This window comes from Triticum urartu, chromosome 7 (genome assembly GCF_003073215.2).
Source record: "Triticum urartu cultivar G1812 chromosome 7, Tu2.1, whole genome shotgun sequence".
Classification (NCBI taxonomy): domain Eukaryota; kingdom Viridiplantae; phylum Streptophyta; class Magnoliopsida; order Poales; family Poaceae; genus Triticum; species Triticum urartu.
Window position 1 is genome coordinate 59668182 of NC_053028.1, and position 20658 is coordinate 59688839.

Below are 20658 nucleotides of genomic sequence, written 5' to 3' on the forward strand. Positions count from 1 at the left end.
AAAGCACTGCTTTGGGCCCAGGAAGCGAAGGGAATGAGCTCGGCTGCTTCTCCCCCACACTTCTTTATTTCTCCGTGCCCCTTCCGCATGCGCTTCGCGCGCCATTGGCGCTTTGCTCTCCTCTTATTTCTTCATTGGAGGGTTCGGATGGACTTCGCCGTTCTTTCCCAACGAAAATGGAAAGGGCTGTATCACATCGAGATGTCGATTCGTTTTCCGCCCCAAATGAGATGGGGAATTAGTCACCTCTGTCCCTTCATCTTTTTGAAAGGAATCGAGGCCCGCCCGCTTGCGTCGTTCCAACAACCGACGGGAGCACCTCAGTATACGATCGCGCGCAGTAACTGGGAGTCCTATTACACCTAAGGCCAACTTCCATTCACCAAACCCAGGTTCATCTCGTGTAGTGATTATGGACTCGTACAAGGATATGGAGTCGACGGTTGATGTATCAGACTCGACCCTGTCTTTCGTAGCATGCTTTCCCATCTGTGTTGCAATTGATTCGGTAAGCTACGTGTCCGGTGCACGGAAAACTGCCTTCGGTCTCCCAACCTTACTCATGGCAACCTTCCGACCGCCCAACGACCTATAACGCTAGTCACTACTCCCACTGGGGCTAGGAAGTAAGCCCCACAACCCAAAGCGGCGAAGAACAAATAGAATTTGCTACAAAAGCCGGCTAACGGGGGTATTCCTGCGTATGAGAACATTGTAATGGAGAAGGTCATAGCCAAAATAGGATTCGTTTTGGCTAGAGCGCCCAAATCCGCTATATATTTGACACGGGTTTGCTGTAATGCTAGAACTATGGAGAATGCATCTATCGTCATTGATGCATAAATAAATATACCAATTAGTAGTGATTGAATTCCTTCTATGGTTCCACATGAGAAACCGGTACGAATATAACCTACATGTCCAATTGAACTATGAGCTAGAGGTCTTTTGACTTTCGTTTGGGCCATGGCGGCCAGTGCTCCTAAGATCATAGAAGCAATGCTGCAGAAAAAGAAGATTTGTTGTAATGTACCCCCATAGGAAGCAACAATAGAAACACGTGACACATTTGCAGAAATGGAGATTTTAGGCACAATAGAAAGGAATGCAATCACCAGGGTGGGTGAAGCCTCATAGATATCAGGTGCCCACATATATAGAGTCAAAAGAGAGATTGAGTCCGAGGGAGAGGGGGGTTTTCTTGGGGCTCGAGAGATTGAATAGATAGGGCCCCACAAGTTGTTAATTCGCCGCTGGGGAATTCACACAAAAGGGAAGGACTTATTCTCAACGAAAAAGTGCTCTCTTGAACCGAACGTGAAAGTTGTTTTCCATCAGACGGCTGTTCACGTAACTCCACTCTCGGCTTGGATTATATATCCATTTGGTCCGCTCTCGGCCATTCCACATGCTGCCTAGCAGAGACGTGGTTATCTGAAGTGGATTCTCTCTTTTGTAGTAGATGCTGAACTTGCTGCTTAGTGGGCGGGTGCAGCAGCTACATGGACCCCTTTCTTTATGTTGTTGCCAGCACTTTCCCGGGCCGAGCCGGAATTCTTTATTAGAACGTCGGCAGGCAAAGCCCGAAGGAAGGCTGCTATCCCCTCGGCCTTCTTCCTTTTCGATGAAAAACAAATCGACATCTCAATCTTCGAAAGCGTTTTCCTTACCCAGCTAATATCCCCCCCTTCGTCGAGCCTTTCCTTTAGTGGTAAGGGATATGCACCTTATCTGAACGTCGGCAGGCATTCCGGAATTCTCCTTTTTTGGCCCCGGGTGAACATAGGCTCAAACATGATTGGAGGGGTCCTAGCTACGCCATGCGTTCAATAAAAAAAAAGCAAGCCTCTGGGAAGCTGCAGGGATTACAAAAAGAGGGTGCTTTCCTGTGTTGCACTGAAAAAAGGACAAAGGAGAAGACGCTCTTCGACTTTCTTTCTTCCTCCCGCGCCCGCCTAAGCCCGGCCCGCGTTAGAGGGGAAGATTAGCAAAGCGGAAAAAGACAGAGGGAGGGGGAGCTGCATCTTATTCTCTTCGCGAGAACTTCAGGATCGGAGAAGCATTCGGAAGGGGCGAGGCCTTCATTTCGTTGGCAGAAGCAGAAACGATCCAATCCATTCGGGGCTTCGGGGAACCCAAAAACGAACTCTGTTTACTTTTTTCATAGATAGATGATATATATAGGAATAATATATACATCCCTTTACTTTAGATGTCTATGTATCTATTTTGGAATCATCTCCCAATTCTCTTTTTTTTCTAATTCGCACTGCTCTTTCTCTCTAAATTACATCAAAGAAAATAGAGAGAGAGAGAGAGCAGATGGATCCTATCCCCTATAATGAACACTCATTCCTATCTATTGATAGAAAATAAAGATCTTCGTCACGGACTTTTTCTTTGTTCTTTTTTTTAGATTGGAGGAATTCCTCATATCCAAGGCAGCTCCCCACAAACACCCCACCCATATGACTATGCCCCCTTTTGAATCGACAGTAGATTGGGCTTCATAGCTACTTTCATTCTAAAGACGAATATTAGTCAATAGGCAGGCTTCTTTCAGTAGCAAACATATTCATTTTCACCGGGCTCCGCGCACCTTTGGTACTTCTGGAGGGCAAGCAGTTTTATAGTGACTTCTTTCTTAGGGTAGGGCGACGAATACTTCCAATTCCGGAAAGGTCATTGGGTCACCTTTGGAAGCTAAAGCGAAAGTTGTAGAAAGCCGGGAGAAAAAGTGAAAGCTTGCTCGAAACGGCCTATACCCTAACCCTCGGAAGCAAAGACGCAAAGCGTCACTTTTTTCAAAAGGAAGGAGTTTTTTCTGACTGAATCCATCCATAAAGCCGCCAAGGAAACGAAGTTCGTTCCCTTTCATCAAGTGGGTAAGGTAGGCAAACCACTTAAGCTTTGCCTTAGACTGACGGAACAAAGCTAAGAAGTAGGCTGAATGGAAAAAGGAAAGGGACAAGGGCGGTCGTCGCTTGGCGCGAAGGCTGCTGGTTTGGTACGGTACTAAAGGTCCTCGGACTTCCAGGCGGTTTTTCTTTTGGGCTGCTGTGAACCCTTGGATCTCGCCAATACAGCCTCCTATGGTTTTCGTTACCGAGATATCTTTTCTTTTTTCCCAGGGATTTTTTGGGTAATCAGCTCCCATGCTGCAAACAGTCAAATCTGAACCTTGTCGCTCTTCTTTCCTCGTGGGCAGGAAGCACACCAGCAGCGTGCGTTGCGTGATTCCACTGTGTTTTTTGCACTTGACTGGGTGGACAGTTGACCGGAAGATAACTTCGATTCGCCGGCCAGCAGGCGGGCGGCGTGCTTATCTTGTGTGACAACACTACAGAGCGAGTAGCTCTTCTAGTCGGGCAGCTGTGTGACAACACTCCTGAGAAAGCGGCACTTTTGTGTAACATGCTATGGTCTCAACGCCCTTACGAGGTAGTGATGAGTTTCACGCGCTCTAAGCCCGGCCCGCGCGCAGTTAGGAGGATTGGCTGCTATCTGAGCGGTACCACCCACCCTACCCTACTACCTATAGGGGGCCGTCCGTCCTACAGCCGCCCGAAAAGGAACTGCAGTAATCTTGAATAGGAATCCTACAGCGATAAAAAGAATCCCCATAAAAATACCACTAGATCGAGCACCAGTGATTTCGTATCCGGTCAAAATCTTGGCTAATTGATCGAAGTGGGTAGCTCCAGTAGACCCATAGATCATGGAACAAATAGGGTGGGTAGGCCCAACCACCACACTACACGTATAGACGCGAACCCCCCTCCTTACCGTACGTGCGACTCTCACCGCATACGGCTCGCACAAAGACTCCAAAATCATCCCGAGCTTTTTATTCCACCTCTCCCTCCTCTCCAATCCTCGATCAAACTAGCCTTCCCCAGCAAGAAAACGTATCCGCTTTAGCAACAAAGCGCTCATCCCTTGCCTGTTCTTGAGCGCGCAAGGCGCTCAAGACGGTGATTCTTGCTTAAAAAAAGGGCTAAAGCACTCCAGCTTCGAAGCTGGAGTTTGCAACTTCAAAAACTACAGGTTTTAGCCCTCCTGCTGGGTGGGCGCTTCCTTCGTCTATCGTATGTCTCGCTTGGCTTCGTCCGAACCAAGGAGGCATGATGGCGGGCGCGTGCGTGTGTGCCGACTGCAGAGACCTACAAGCCGACGCCGGAAGCGACTCGCTTCTATTCTCGATTGGATATAGATGGGGAATCTCTATAGATCGTCTTTTTTTCGACAACCTCTCTAAAACGCATACGAGAAAATTGCACTTCACAGCACGGCAAAAAAAAGAGCTTCGCTCGGTTGGCCCTCCTAGGCTTCCGCCTACTTTCTCTTCTCTTATGTCTACAACAAGTGGGAGAGGCAAGATTCGAACCTATGTAGAAAACCTTCAACAGATTTACAGTCTGTCGCTTTTGACCGCTCGGCCACTCTCCCCTTCCCTGGGATACGCCCTCCTCAAACAAAGGGTTCCTGAATAAGAAGGATGGCAGCCTTCGTTCTTAAGTTAAGAAGAGTAGATGGAACTATTAGATTTGCTAGCGTTCCGGGAGAATAAATAAGGTCATTTAGTAAGTTCATAACAATTTATGTAAAGAAAGGGGCAAAGCTTCTACGAAAGCTTCCCCCTCATTGCCATCGTCGGCCTTCCCCAGCTCCCCTCCTTCGTCGCTTCTGGCTAAGCATCTTTCGGCGGAGGAAAGGAGGCGACTAGTCGCTTCTGGCGAAGCAGCGAGTTCATGAGCAAGTGAATGAACGAGCAGCGAGTGAAGTGCAACAGTCGTAAGTAAGGCTCGCCATGTTCCTAAAAGGAGTGACCATCTTTTCTTCCCTTCTACTGACACTGAGCGAGCAGCAAGCATAGGCAATAGTTTCCGTAGGGGTGGGGCGCAAGCAAGCGTTTTCAGGCTCCGCTAGCTAGCGTACTCTTCTGCTATCAATGAAACCGAAAGAAAAAACCAGTGCCCTTTCGTATAGATCGAGACGCAGTACTTTTTCTTTACTTCTTCCATACTAGGAAGAATGGAAGGAAATCCTTCGATAACACTTCTTCCTTATTTGAAGAAATGATATCCGACGCCCGTGGAAACTCTTTCATTTCAAAAAAGTTCTTCTTCTTAAGAAGCAAATAGCATTTCCTATTGATTTGTCCCCTGGACTAGACCTATGTAGATTCGGAATTATCCGTCGCTACGCTGTTCCCAAGGACTAGCAAAATCGAAATAGCGAAATTCTTGGGTCATCTCCAATGGGTTCAGAAACCACACGTTTCTCTGGATCATCATAGCGTACTTCTACATATCCACTCAGAGGAAAGTCTTTTCATAATGGATGACCTTCGAAACCATAATCTGTTGATATACGGCGTAAATCCGGATGATTGATGGAAGAAACACCAGACATATCCCATACTTCTCGCTCCCACCGGCCGGCTGATGGAAATAGACTGACTACTGGAGATATTCGTGTTACTTCGTCTGCACTTGTTTGTACACGAACGCGTGAGTTATACCGAGTACTCGGTAGATTATGGACAACTTCAAATCTTCGTTTTCGAGAGGGATGATCCACTCCGCAAATATCGATCGAAACTTGAACCCTTGTATAGGTATGCCATTTTAGAAAGCACAACAATGGAAATGGGTAGTCAGTATTGGTATAAGATCTATTCCCATGTTCCGATCTTTTCATTTTATGTACCCATTTCTTTGGTAAAAACTCCCAACTATATTGGAAAATGGATTGGTTATCCATAAATGAAAATAAAGAAAGCTTCATTTTGGTTCCGCTTCTTGCTCTAAGCAGAAAGACTTGAATGGCCGGTTGGGTTGGTCCGACCAAGAAAGGCATGGGAGTGGAGAGGCAGAAGTGAAAGACTGGCTACCAATAAAGAACCAAAACTGCATGCACACTTTATATAGTGATGTATCCAGGATCGGCTGCATGCTCTAGTGTTGAATCGGGTATAGAACCCAGGATGCTTTGTTACAATTCCGAATCCGCTAAACCATTGCTCGGGGAAAAGTATTTTACAGAGCATTAGTACTTATTCTGATCCTTTCCTTATATTAAATTCTAGTAGTTTATTTCAGTCGTATTCGTATCCTTACTACAGTTTAGTAAGGGTAACAAATAAAAGTATGCAGGTTCTATTTTATTGTTCCGAGACATATGATGATAGCATTGAGAATGAGAAATCTTTGCAAAATGCACGTATTATTAAGGAGTTCTGGAACGATTACTACGCTAAGCTGTTGCTGTCAGGACCCCGATCCTAAGTCACACCGATCTAGCATGTAACACATCATATCACTTTGCGGCCTCATGCACGGTATTCCCATGGGTGCCACCTTACCTGGCCCGGGACCGTTTGCGCCTTTTGGCTCACGTATATGATAGTGTCGCTAGCATCCATATGACAAAGAGCCCGGGCCGACATGGCTAGTCGTGAACCCAAAGCGGCACTAACCCATGGGGACAGGCATACATGAATCAACTTCGAGCATGTCGGTCAGCAGCGTGCGAATCCGGGCTGTAGCACTGGGCTAACAGGACTCCGGTAACCTGGGCTGTAGCAGGCTAGGCAGGACTCCGGATGTCACCGCGTGACATTTCCCCGAAGGGACAGACACAGGAACGAAGTGAAACACATGCCGGCCAGTCAAGTGTCCTGAGCAGTAGTGCTGGGCTAGCAGGACTCCGGTGAACCGGGCTGTAGCGGACTACTATGGCTCAAGGAGCACTAGACTACATTTCCCCATATGAGAGGCTGCCAAGGATAAACAACTAGATTGTCGGATCCCACACATACCAAGCATTTCAATCATACACACAATATGCTCGATATGTGTAAATACAACATGGCATCACAACATAACCCTACGACTCAAGTATTTATTCATTAGGCTCCGAGGAGCGAGATATTACAAACATAGGTCTCATGACCCAACATTCTGAGCATACAAGTCAAAGCACATGCGGAAGCTTAACATGTCTGGGTACAGACATCTACAAATGAAAAAGGCTTGAGAAGCCTGGCTATCTACCAGATCCTGCCGAGGTACAAGATCGTAGCTGAGGTATCAAGCTAAACGTCGAAGTCCACACAGAACTACTAGCGAGACTGACGTCTCTCTGCAAAAACATAAAATAGGCAAACGTGAGTACAAATGTACCCAGCAAGACTTACATCAGAACTAGCTACATATGCATCAGTATCAATAAAGGGGGTGGTGGAGTTTGACTGCAGCAAGCCAGCTTTGACTCGGTGGCTATCCTGAACTACGACTGCAAGAAACTCTCTTGAGGTGGCGCACACGAGTCCACATATTCACCATGCAATACACCACTATGGATCCGCTCCCGTCTACCTACGAGAACGCCATCCATAGCACTCACGCTTATCTTGCGCATTTTAGAGTATCCACATTCACTTGTCTATGTACTGTTATAGGCAACCCAGAAGTCCATTACCGCAGACACGGCTATTCGAATAGATGATGTTAACCCTGTAGGGGTGTACTTCTTCACACACGCTCTCACCACTTACCGCCGTTTACATGACATGTACTCGGCAACCTTCAAGCGGAAGCCCAACGAGGGTGTCGGCAACGACCTGAGTAACCACACAAGTCTCTAGTCCAAGTTTATCGCCTATTCGGGTTCCATCCATGAGGAGATCAGGCCGGAGTTTCGCTCACAGCCCCAAACAATGTGTGCAGGGTTCCCGAGACACCAAACGGGCGCCCGGTACACCATGCCACGTGCCTACCACAACACAGCCCACCCCTCGGTCAGCGCTGCGCACGGCCCCCAGCATACTACAAACACCAGTAACTACTTGCAACTCCTGGGCAGAGGACAAGGGCAGTTAATAAGTCGAGAGGGTCCATTGGTTTCGGGCCCAATGCATGGTAGTAACTGTTTCATGGATCACAAACACAGAACTCAGTTCCGGAGGACGGCTTCAATGAGACAACCCACCATGTACTCCTACATGGCCTCTCACCGCTACCTTTACCAAATCGTGTTCACACACTTAGCTCTTAACAGTAGGACATGTTTACACACCTCTGATTCATCCCCGATGAATCAGACCTGACTCAACTCTAAGCAGTAGCAGGCATGACAAACAAGCATGAATGAGTAGGCACATCAGGGCTCAAACAACTCCTACTCATGCTAGTGGGTTTCATCTATTTACCGTGGCAATGACAGGTCATGCAAAGGATAAAGGGGTTCAGCTACCGCAGCAAGTAACAGATGAATCGTTGTTGTCCTAATGCAGTAAAAGAGAGCAAGAGCGAGAGAGTGGGACTGTATCGGAATGAACAAGGGGGTTTTGCTTGCCTGGCACTTCTGAAGATAATATAGTTCTTCATCGGTGTCATCGAACTCGTCGGAACCACGTCTATCGGGAGGGGACAAACACCGGCAAACAAGAGGGAACATAATCAATGCAATGCAACAATATGATGCATGCTATGACATGGAATATGAATGTGTTTTGGGCTAATGCAAGCTAGAACAGACTGGAATGAGTCCATTTGAACCAAAGATTCAAATGCAAACCCATTTCATGAAATCATATTAGTGCATTAACTTGTTTCACCTAAACAGCAAGGTTAAAGTGTTCTAACATGCATGAAACCAGTACAGATGGATAGATTGAATTTTTCTGATAATTTTTCATATATAATTTGTTTGATTTGGAGTTACGGTTGAATTACTATGAATTTTTGAAGTTTGCAACATTTTCTTGAATTTCCTATATAAAAATAAATCCAGAAAATGCTTTACTGCGTCAGCATGACATAGGTGTGACCTCAGCAAGTCAACTGGGTCCGCAGGTCAAACCTGACCTGTGGGACCCATACGTCAGTGTCTTAGGCTGGTTTGGGTGGATGACAGGTGGGACCAGTCAACGTTGACTTGACCAAAGTCAAAGCCGACACGTGGGGTCCACACGTATTAGTACTAATCTTAACGTGGTGTTCGGTGGTGCACGGGCGCGTCGCTACGGTGCATTCGTGAGCAAATGGAGAGGCTGGGCAGCACCTGCTAGACACGGGGAGCACTAAGAGCAGCACGGTGAGGCCAGGGGAGCACGGAGGCTATGCATGCAGCAACAATGGCGGACGGCGGCTCCGGTGCTCGTGGGGAACGGCGCTACGGCATGGGGGCGAGCTTGCTGAATTAGGGGAGAAGGTCAGTGGCTCACGGCGATGACGAGGGGACGCTCGGCGAGGTCGGGGACGGTCCGGAGCCGACGAATTTGACAGAGATGGCCGGCGGTCCCGAGGTTGAAGAAGGAATCGATGGCGGCGCTTCGAGGCGTCCGGCGTCGCGTGAGTCGACGGAGAGGACGAGGTAGACGAGGCAGAGCTTCTGGACTCGGGTGGAGGGCGAGGAGGTGGCTCTAAGCATGGTGGCAGCGAACGGCGGCGGCGGTTGCTCTAGGGTGAGCTCGGGGAAGGGCTAGAGGCGAGGGGGAGAGCAGAGAGTGAGGGGAGAGGCAGAGGGGATCGAGGGGGGTCGCGTGGCAGTGTCCAAGGCGAGGGGGAGCAGCTGCGGGGCTAGCAGGAGGTGGCCGCGGCTCGGCTGTGCGCGCGCCACGCACAACGCCAGTAGGCGTGAGGAAGACGACGCGCGAGGGGCTGGGCTGGGCCTAGTGGGCCGGCTGTCTACTGGGCCGCTAGTGGGCTGCTAGGTAAGTTGCACAGGTAACCTCTCTCTCTCACCTTTGTTAATGTTTTTCTATTTCTGTGTAACTTCTGGGCTTTATTAAAAATACCAGAACGTTTCCAAAAATCCTGAAAATAATTGTGGCCTCTGGTTGGAATATTCCCAACAGCCCTCACTTAAGTTATGATTAATTGAGCATTTAAAATATTATATAGCATTTAAATGCCCAATTGTAAATAACATATGATTTAATTCAAAAATCCGGGATGGCCTAGAAATATGTGCATCATTTTTGTCAGAGGTGCTGGACCAATTCAAAAATGATGAACATTTCAAAAGGGCATCTTGGGATCATTGAAAAGATTTAAGTTTGAACCTGGTTCAATTTCCTTTGCTGCTAGGGTTTATTATCCCCCATTTCAAATTAAAGAAGTAATTTAGACAAGATGCATGGATGCTTGTGCCACTAATTGCAAACAATTCTAGGGCTGTGACAGCTGTTGGATATTGACAAAACGAAAAAGACTTCTAATGTTGATAAGTATCAGGATGATGTTAGAAAGTTGTTGATTAATGAAAAGAAGAATCAAAATGGTGTGTTTTACGATACTGAATTAATAGATTTACATAATCAAATTGCAGATTGCACAATGAAGTTCGATGAGGATAATCTATTTAAAGTAACTCCTAACATAGTAAAGTTCCTTGATTAATAAAGATCAGCCTAACGCTAAGCAATATCTAAATGGTTTCCTACCAAGTAGCTTACCTATGCTTAAGATGTTTGGTATCTATACGCTTGAGGCTATCATGATTCATGTACTAGGCTTGGTATTCAACACTCTTCAGGAATCATCCGCAGTTAAGGCAGCTAGATTTATAGATCAACTTAATTCAACTGTACGATAACAAGCAAGGTTTCTACAATACAAAGCACCAGGTAGTGGTAAGGTGGAAGCAGTACTCACTAGTAAGGTAGAATCAGTTAAGGATGTTGTTCAGCCCAAAGGTGCTAGCAAAAAAGAGAAAAAGAAAAAGATTCAGTGTCACTATGATATCGGGAAATACTTGCTCCAATTCATGATTGAAAGAAATGTTCTACATATATCAACAGATAGGGGAGTAACAAAAGAAGATCCAGTGCTGGTTCTTAAGAAAGGTCAAGGGTATATAGAGAATTCTAGTTATGTTATGTGCAATTTGAACATAAATCTGCTCCCTATCAAACTCAATCTTCCGATGCTTTGCAAACCCTTGGATTGGCAACCAGCAGAGAGGGGGTCTGATCCTGATACATTATCGGATCTGATAGGAGGTTACTTATGCAAACCCACGGGGCATATCTAGAATCACTTTCGGCTATTAACTTCCCATGACTTAAACCACTTCTATATAAAGTTACATAAAAAAGAATACAAGCAGATGTGTGATATTTTGAATGGGCTTCAGTCTCAAGCGTTTGAAATAAACAAAAGGCTCTTGAGATTTCTGGAAAAGAATCGTCAATGTTTAGTTGAGTGTGGGCTTCTTTTACCAAATGCTCTAGCCCGCGTGAATCCGACAGAAGCCTCAGACATATTGAGGGAGTGCTACTTCAATAACGTCAAAGGTATTAAGAATGCTTGTAGCTATAACATACTGTTAAATAAATTATTAAAACAGGTGCAGCAGGCTAGTTATGAAGATTTTGTAATAAGACTTGCGTCAGCATACGAAGGTTATCAATTCTATTTGCCAGCATTCATGGACTTCCATGGTAGAATCTACCGTTCAGGTGTATTGCATTTTCATGAGCGTGATTTGTCAAAAAGTTTATTACTCTTTTCTGCCGATCATCCTCAACCTCAAGCACAAAACCACCTGTCGGAAAAAAAGAATCTCAGTCAACACTTAGCATGTGCTGCAGCCTTTAAGTATCCAAAGTTCTCGAACTTAGATGATGCCCTTAAATGGTATAACGAACACCAGACTGAAATGTTTACTTCGGACGAAAGTTTCATTCAATTTGCTGCGCAAGCTAGTGATCCTTTTTTTCATAGCCAAGATCCTTTCTCAGGATGAAGGAGTGAGTAATTATCATCAGGTTCCAGTGACCCAAGATGCGAGTGCGAGTGCATATCAAATTATGAGTTATCTCTTGCTTAACTTAGAAATGGGAAGGAGAACGAATCTTCTTCCATCTTAAGACGGTAAAATCCAAGATGTGTACATGTGCTTGCGGGATGAGCTTAATAAATTCTTGGATACCAGATTGAATAATGGTAGTAGTAGTAATTAGAAGAAAAAAATCATAGATTCTATGTTAACCAGAAAGTTCATCAAAGGATTGTTTATGCCATCTCCACAGGGGTCCGTCCGGTTCTTCCTCAAATGGGTTGCCTCAATCTTTATCAAAGTTTTGGTATCTAGCTTATCCAGCTACAGTATAGTATACTCCTTCTTTGCTCGATAGAGCTCTTTGAATCCGCTTCAACTAAATGCGTAAAATAGAGTAATTTCTTCAAAAGCCAGTTTCTTTCGAGAAGGCAGGAGGCCCATAGCGAGTTACAATAGTGCCAGTTCTTGTATGGAAGGCCGTAATTCCGGTAACCTCGACTGCTCTAAGAATGATCCGGGCTAGCCGGGCACATCACATCAAAGTTAGGTCATTTGTTAAAAACATGGCAAATAGCTCAGTTGGTTTGGTAAGGGAGCTATTCTCTCACTTAAACCACTCCCATATTAGGTATTCTATCTCGTCTTAAAGTTCCCCCGCATTACCCATAACTTACCACCTGTATCTCCGGAACTCAAATCACAAAATGACAATGCTTTCGATAGTCTGTACTAAATTACTTTGTATGAATGCACATCTCGGCCGTCAGGTAGCTGATCACCATTTCAAAGTCTATATCCGTGGTTCAAGAAATGGAATTGCTATTCTCGATTCAGACAAGACACTGATTTGTTTACGAAACGCTCTTCATTTTATAGGATCTCCCAGTCGTCAAAAAGGCCGTTCCTTCTTTTTAAAGACCAATCATTTATTTATTTATGAGATAACGAAAGAAATGGCGAGCTACTTAAGAAGCTATTTAAGAAATGTGAATTCTCATTGTTTCGATGATTCTCAATGGAAGATCGGGGCGTTTTTGACCAATTCTTTTGCAAATAAAAAAATTCCATTCAAGAAAGAAGAAGATCAATTTTGGGTTGAACCAACAACCTGATTGTGTGGTTATTCTGAATGCAGATAGAAAGTCTTCGGTCATACTGGAAGCTGATCGATCACAAATACCTATTCCATCCTTAGTTGATTCTACGATCCCATGGGAATCCTATAAAAGAATCACTTATCCCATCCAAGCGAATGATCCTATATAGTTCGTATATCTATTTCGTCATTCAATCATGAAAACAGTGATTCTTGAACAGAATGCGATTAGTAGAGAAGCACAATCTCTCAGAGTCACTTTGAGTACGGGGAAGTCCGCGGGAGGGATGAGATCCGCCTGCTACTCCACCTCTTCTTCTTCCCCAATAGACGAAGAAGAAAATAGGGCCAAGGCACTATTGGAGATGCGCAAAAAATATCCATCGGGAGATGGCGCTGACGCTGACGCTAACGCTCGCAAGGCAGTTTTGTAGGCAATTTCTAAAAATACTTTTTTTTTCGTTGAGCTCATAACCCGGTTTGGGCTGATTGACTCTGAGAGAGATCAAGGGGTCGCGGGCTCACACCTTGCTTTTGCGCATAGGATCGAAGAGATCCTAGAATTTAATGGAAAGAGCAGCGGCTCTCTGAAAGACCTCATTGATCTTAAATTGGATTTGGAAGACGCCTCTAAAAGAGAGGAGATTCTACTTCCATATTTTTCCTCAAAAAAAGAGGCAAAGTCCTAGTGTGATACAAAAAGAAATAATGGGCAAGGGCGGGGAATGATAGGTTCATAGATGTGGTGTAATCAGTTCTTCATTTGAAGAGTTAGTTGGCTGGCCTACCGGCCCACAGATGTAGAGAGGTTGCCCCCACCATCCTCTTGAACTGCAAAATCAAAGCGATTCCTGTTGATGGAAGAAAGGCTAATTTCGTTTGATCCGATCCGCCTATGCCAGTTCGAGTCTGGCGAGTCGCTATCATCTGTTGCCCTAACTTTTTCTATTAGCTCATCTTGTCCGTAGTGATATTTTGGAGAAGGAGCAATTAGCGGCGTGAGAAAGGTAGAAAGAAGCAATCTCGAAAGCTAGTGCTAGTTGTGGCTTTTTGTACTAATCTTGTTTGTTCGGTAGCTCGCATCAGCAACTTGAAAAGGAATAGAAAACAAGGCTATTTCCCCCACACCAGGGGCGGGCATTACGCTCAAGCAGGGGAAGTCAATTTGACTGCTGCTCGAGAACCTGTTTGAACAAGAAGAAGTAGCATGGCTCCAGCAGGGCAGAGCCAATTGGCTACGACATGGTGACCGAAATACAATTTTTTTCCACCACTTTGCAATTGCAAGAAAAAAGAGGAATCTGATCAAGTACTTGATGAGAGATACTGGAGATCGAATAGAAGGTAATGACTTACTCGATGCACATATTTAGGGCTATTTCTCTCATTTGTTTAATACGCAATTCTCTTCGATAAGAAGGGTTCTCTTGTGTTCCAGGGTTGATTAAGCGTCTGGTGGAACAGAGATACATTGTGTGAGGCCAAATTGCCTGACGAATTGATGAATATGGCTCAATATAGACTGGTCCAGGTATACCGGTCAGTCTTGAGCCACCAGGATAGCCTTCCACATATCTTGTTCCTCCCTTGAGTGGTAACTCTTTTCTAACCTTAGAATCCTGAACCAATTTGCTCCAAAGACTCTGTCATTGAAAGGAGTCCATAGGTTGATAAAATAGGTTTTCATGAAAACCACACGTAGATAGAAAAGGTAAGAGTTACACGTGCCAGAAGCGAGGAATACCGCTCGGAAGCACGATTGAACCTGTCCTCATTCACTGCTATCTCCATATATTGGATGCCAAGCTTGAAAGGGTAATGGTCCGAGAGGATGGGGCCGTAGTCTTCTATTACGCACGCTACGCAGACGATATGGTCTTCGGCTTACCGAGAGGGGATAAGTCCACGCGAGTCACCCAGGGTCTCAAAAATGTCTTAGCTAGAGTCCTTAGGGAGCTCCTACAGGGCTTCACTTCTACTGAAATTTCCAGAAAATAACCAGGGAGGCTACAAATTATCGGCTTGCCCCTGTCTCTGAAAAGTGAAGGTCAGCTCCACGTGGGTATTCCATCCAAACGATGAGAGAAGAGGATGACACTTGTTCGTATTGAAAACCAGAGATGAAGGGAAAGAGGTTTGATTGGAACATGTTCTACAAGAACTCCTGTGTAGAACACGCCCGTTTCTATTCTATGGGCTGGCTTCAGGCCAACCCTACTGCTGAAGTAGAAAGCATCATATTCCGGTTTTTCCAACACTTGATCAGGAACCGGGCGCAGAAATTCCTTGAAGAGAAGGGGATGCCTACAACCAATGCCTAAATAAAGGCATATGTTGAAAAGTGCAACTACTAATAGATTCAGTAAAGGAAGGCCCGGAATGGGCTGAGCTACTGCCCGAAATAGAAGAGGACGACTAGAGTAGAGGAGCCTAATTCCAATCCAAACAATTAACGAGGGAGTCTAATTATTTTTCCGTTCTTGATTGTTTCAATTGCACTTTCTTCATTGGAGGGTTGCTTGGAAAGTGCGATAGTTACGGCGCTTGGAGTATACGGATTGAATTCTTCCTTCTTCTATAGGTCTTTCTGGGCGGCGAGACGGAAAAAAGGTGTAGAGAGGGAGAAGGTACATAAAAAGGATTTCTAAGGTAGAAAAGAGGCATCCACCAGTCATTGAGAACAGCTAATCCCAGAATTAGCAGGCCGGTATGCGAAGAGAATTCGGTATTGGATCCGCGAGTCCAGGTGAAGAACAGTCCAATATGGGTGGATTACCTTTTTCTGAAGGATAAGTCTGGGACTGACTGAACTGAATGTATAGCGTCAAGATAAGAAGCACGGTAGTCGAAGATGTACCTTGTGGGGTGGGGTACGAGTAGACCAGACCAATGATGAAAAGCATAGATACGAGCATGGCCTCCCTGTCTCAAAAGCAGGCCGCCAAGGGTGCTCGCATGAAGCATTTCTCACTCATAAATAAGTAGTTATCACAAATTTAGAAACATGCTCTGATTTTTCTTATCGAATTTCATTCAGATTTTCCAGTATTCGGAGTTGCTTGGGAAAAGGTCTAGTCAGGGTCGGTTCTGTTCGGAGTTTCGGGTTGATCGGAAAAAAACACCTTAATTAAGACTTTTGTATAGTTTGTGTCAACCTGAGTTTGGTTAAGTGCCCGCCCGCCTAGATAGATACATAAGTGTCAGTTTGAATGAAGTCAAGTGTAAACCGTGTCAACAACGAGAAATTGAAGTGTAAATATGGATGGTTTGAAGTGGAAACCTTAACATGCAAAAGTGTCTACCTCATTAGAAAAGCAAGTATCTACCGGCGATATATTCATTCGAGTATCAACCGGCGTCAACCAGTTGTCAAACTCCAAATATTTCCTTCGTAGGGGCATGAGGAAGTTGCTAAACCGGTTGTAAAGTGGCTCCGATAAAAACCATCATTGCTTTATTTTTTTACATTTCATCTAGTAACATGCATGAATGGATATGGTGGGTAAGATTTGAAAACGTTTGACATCAACCGGGCTCTACTTTGCTTTTACTTTACTTCACTTGCCAGGTCATTGTTGTTGATATTGAGGTGAGGACTCTCTCTTTATTCTCGTTTTATTTCTCACTAAATGATCTAACAAACGCATGATTTGATTACTAAATACTGAGTCATTGAACGGATATTTGAGTAAATTCACCTTTTTCTATGAAAGCAAGGATTGGGCTGGGTTGCTTATTCGTCATCACGGAGCAACCCGGTACCTTTTCTTAGGCGAGCGACTGAGACGAGAGCTTTCAATTATGCTGTTTTGGTCAAATCCCAGGGCTCTTTCTGATTTGATTAAATACTTCTATGTTGTATGATAATAGAAAGTCAAGATCTCACTCGCTTTTTCTGCTTTGTATTCTCGGCTGTTGCCTTTTTCCACATCGATTGCTATATGAGTTCCATCCTCAACCTATCTATGCTCAAAGAACTGGATCACGGAACTCCCAGCCCTTCGCCCCAAGGCTACGAAAACGTTTCTACTCCCTTTCCCTTCCCAACGTCATATCTTTCTTCGACAAGAAGGAAAGATCACTCTCTATCTAAATGATAGAACCACTGGCACGGTACCTTTCACATTGGTAAGTCAAATCCTGGTGAAGACATCACGAGCAATGACACGACGACATCATCTCCACTTCGTAGCCCATCGGTCTTCATTCATTGAAGCCAGGGCATTGACTGACTTTCAGCGATCGCTATAAGAAAGACATAAAAAAAGTTCTCCTAAACCTGTTCCTTTCCGTTACTACTACATGGAATTGGAAGTCTAGGAGCAGGACTAACCTTTTTCTTTCATTTAAATAAAGTCGAGATGTAGCTTTCTCTATCTCAGTAAATTATTCCACCTCCATTCATTGGAGAACAAAGCGTTATCTGATTAGATCCTTGCTTCAAACTCAACCAAATCAAGTTTCCAAAATAGATGTGGAAGAGGCAAAGGGAAGAGCGGGGTTGCTGAATTGTTTCTTAGAGCCGGACGAAACATCTATCTCTATTTACAATACCCTTACCCCCAAGAAAACTTTGTCGAAAAAGGTTTTCATCGTAATAGGGATTGCACCTCAACATGGCAGCCCTCAATTCTGCCAATTGTGTGTGAGTTGTACTCTTCTAGGCTTCCTCTTTGCCTCAAGTGATTAAACTCATCAACTACACCAACCACATTTCTTACCTCAAACCTCTCTACAATCTCTTGAATTCACTCTTGCCAAGATACTTGTCCCCTATTCACTAAGAAACTGTTGTACCAGCTTTCAGCTCTCCCCCTAAGGTGCATAGCCGAAAGTTCTACCTTGTACCAATCCGTAACTTGGTACACCGGAAAATAATGTTCACACTTTTGTATCCAAGACCTGGCCCCTTCAAATATTGGAAAATAAACTCTAGGAGGTTGATGTATCTGCTGCCCATATTGATATTGATTTTGCGGCCTTTGTTCTTGCAGGTATTGGTACGGGTCATGTTGTTGAGTTGGAAGCAGTTGGTTAATGTAAGTATATATTGGCACTTCTGGTTTCATGGAATTTCCAGCATAGGGCAAATGTATTGGTTGGGAAAATTGGATATTTGGTATTGAATTGGGTCTTGGTTGTGGTGGTGGAGGTGCAGGATTAGGTCTAATATTATCATGTTTTGAGCTGTGAGGAAGGCCATAGGTGGCTGGAAACAAGTGTTCGTGCCAAGGTTTTGAGGGGTATAGAGAGGGTTATTTTTGTGATTGGGTCTTTTAGTTGCTTTGCTACTAGAGTTCTAGGTGGTCAGGGGTTTAAAGGTCTGGAATAGGTGTGAGTGGTGGTCGTATTCAGTACCAATGGTATGGTAATTGGAGGTTCGGGTGGTTCAGGCCTAGGATAAGAGCTAGAGGCTTGTTGAGGGGTAGGCATGGTTTCAACTTCACTGGCAACAGCTAGTAGGGACATTTGTTGTGGTGTTCTAGGAAAATGAACCATATTGCCCCTAGTTGTGTTAATCGAGCTATGCTCTTCTTCAACGCTCCGCGCCTTCCAAAAAGTAGTTTTGTTGCTTGCGCTTTAATTTAGGAGTTTCAACTTAACTAGCATATGTGCATTTGGGTTGTTGGCATATGTCGGCTACATACTGGATGCTTTTCCATCATTGTTCGACTTGCACAGAAACAATGGGTCCCTTCTGGTTTATTTTTCTCCCTCCAAGTTTGTTCTTCACTGTAATGTGTGTCAACTCAACAAGAGTGAGCACACCCTTCCTGCTAGTCTTCTTCAACCTTTGTCTGTTCCATTACAACCTGGGTCTTCTATTTCAATGGATTTTATTGAGGCACTCCCCAAGTTTTATGGTTATAGCTCAATACTTGTGGTCGTGGACCATTTCACTGGCTCATTTCATTCCTCTATCTCACCCTTTTAGCTGTATACCCTATCTTGTATCCAGTAGTAAGTCTACTCTTCTTACCCCCCTCTCCTCTACCTTTTGTGGCCCATCTATTAGCTTTTTGACCATCTTTGAGTCATAGCGAGACGGCTCTATCTCTTTTCACAAGTACAGCCGTAAGTACAATTGCGGGCGTCAACGATCAGCAGTACTGAGCTACGGAAAGTATATTGAATTATAGCTACGGAAAGTCTATTGAAAGGACCTAATTATTGCTCTATATATCAATATAGTGGGGCTTCATTCATAAGATTTATAAACTTCCATAATATTTTCTCTATGGTGAAGTAATTTCATCGATAACCACTAAACGATTAAGTAGCGATGTATGCAAAGCTAGACAACAAACATTTCATAATACACTCGTTCTGCATATCTTTAGGATAAAAGATAAAACTGCGAAAAAATCCGTTTTCCTAAATAAAAAGATCAAGAAATCTATTATGTATGGTTCTTATTTCGTTGAAAACGTTTCCATGAGACTTTCTTTCATTGAAGAAGTCCATGACTTGTTCTAGGTGATATGAGGTTGAACAGGCTTTAGAAAAAAAGCAAAGAAGGGTACATGAGGGTGGAATAAAAATCAAAAAGATGACCCCTTCTTTCTTCCTGAGCATTACCGATAAATATTCATTCTTTATACGTTAGGTTGGGTTCAGATGTATATCATTTATTATATGAAACCAAAAAGAAGAAATGACAAGAAAGTTGTATATAGATGGAGGAATAAATTATGATGTGGAAAACAAGATAGGGGTTCAAATCCTATCATCCCTACCTATTACTTCTCCTATGGGCAGTAACGAGGGATCAATTGAGATCGATTCAAATTGGACAAAATTCAGAGTTTCATTTTTCTATATGCATGAGGTACAAAAATCATCCTTTTCTTTACTGCTTTATCTCCCGGAAAGCGCTCTTAGTTCAGTTCGGTAGAACGTGTGTCTCCAAAACCCAATGTCGTAGGTTCAAATCCTACAGAGCGTGATTCTGTTCTTGTTATGTCGAATCCAAAAAAAAAGAACTTATATAAATATAAGAAAATGAGACAGTAATGAGGTCCATATCGTCATCGTAATAAAAAGAAAGATCTGCAAGCATTCTTTATGGGAGTCGGGGCTTTCTGATTTGAAGTTGCTGGAAAAGGACCTCTGTGATCGGTTGATCATTAGTCGTTTTTTTAAGGTAAGTAGGCAGGGGTTTCTTGATCGAAACCGAACTTCAATTCCACCCAGCTCAGATTCTATGCAGCAGTGGGGAAGACCTGTTTATACTTTTATTGAGAATTCCATTTCTTCCTGCCGCACCCCAATTCTTTCCCAGTAGTTGAAAATTGATATGATATCTTGAATCCAGGGGGCTCCTATGTTCTGGGCAGAGGCATTGATGCGGGCTATTAGAATAAGGTGGTAAGGTCCAGGCATCTTCAAACCCCACATATGCCCTCTTTGATCTAGTAAGGGGAATGAAAGAAACAGGAATGTTGCACAGTAAAGTGTCAGCACTCATCCCCAAACTCCATAGGCCCCGCAATAGAAAGAGTTTACTTCGGTGCCGGAGAGCCGAAACCGCTAACCGAAACAAGACATATTCACTTTGACCACAGCCACCCGCACTTGCCTACCCGACTGGCTATTTTAGCTATTCTCTCTTCAACCTTCCTCTAACCTAAAATAGTCGTACCGCTCCCCCTTTAGAGATAGATTTCTTTATTCTCTAAGCTAGCTAAACGCCCGAAACATAATAAGCTAAGCCTCCGTCGATTTAGCCAAAGCAGGCCTGGAGAAAATAATGGGAGTCAGTGTCCCTT

General features: G+C 44.3%; 1 protein-coding gene, 1 non-coding gene and 2 pseudogenes across 2 annotated transcripts; 2 read left to right on the forward strand and 2 right to left on the reverse strand.

The window, feature by feature from the left end:
* Positions 1–560: 560 nt before the first annotated feature.
* LOC125522492 (NADH-ubiquinone oxidoreductase chain 2-like) lies at positions 561–4104 on the reverse strand. The gene is made up of 2 exons (XM_048687553.1): positions 3567–4104; positions 561–1156 (listed from the first exon to the last, which is right to left on the reverse strand). The coding sequence occupies exons 1-2, from the start codon at positions 3835–3837 to the stop codon at positions 561–563; spliced, it is 867 nt and encodes a 288-aa protein (XP_048543510.1). The 5' UTR covers positions 3838–4104.
* Positions 4105–4638: 534 nt separating this feature from the next.
* Positions 4639–5766, reverse strand: LOC125522807 (annotated as a pseudogene).
* Positions 5767–12497: 6731 nt separating this feature from the next.
* Positions 12498–13629, forward strand: LOC125524098 (annotated as a pseudogene).
* Positions 13630–19761: 6132 nt separating this feature from the next.
* On the forward strand, positions 19762–19835 carry TRNAW-CCA. Its single transcript has one exon. It is a non-coding gene; the product is annotated as a tRNA-Trp (tRNA).
* Positions 19836–20658: the final 823 nt, after the last annotated feature.

Bases quoted from the DNA above. Each gene is read 5' to 3' on its own strand.
- LOC125522492 (XM_048687553.1), bottom strand. From the start codon at position 3,837: ATGATTTTGGAGTCTTTGTGCGAGCCGTATGCGGTGAGAGTCGCACGT. The intron at 1,157-3,566 runs GGGCGGCTGTAG...TTTTGACTCTAT, and splicing joins GATTACTGCAGTTCCTTTTC to ATATGTGGGCACCTGATATC.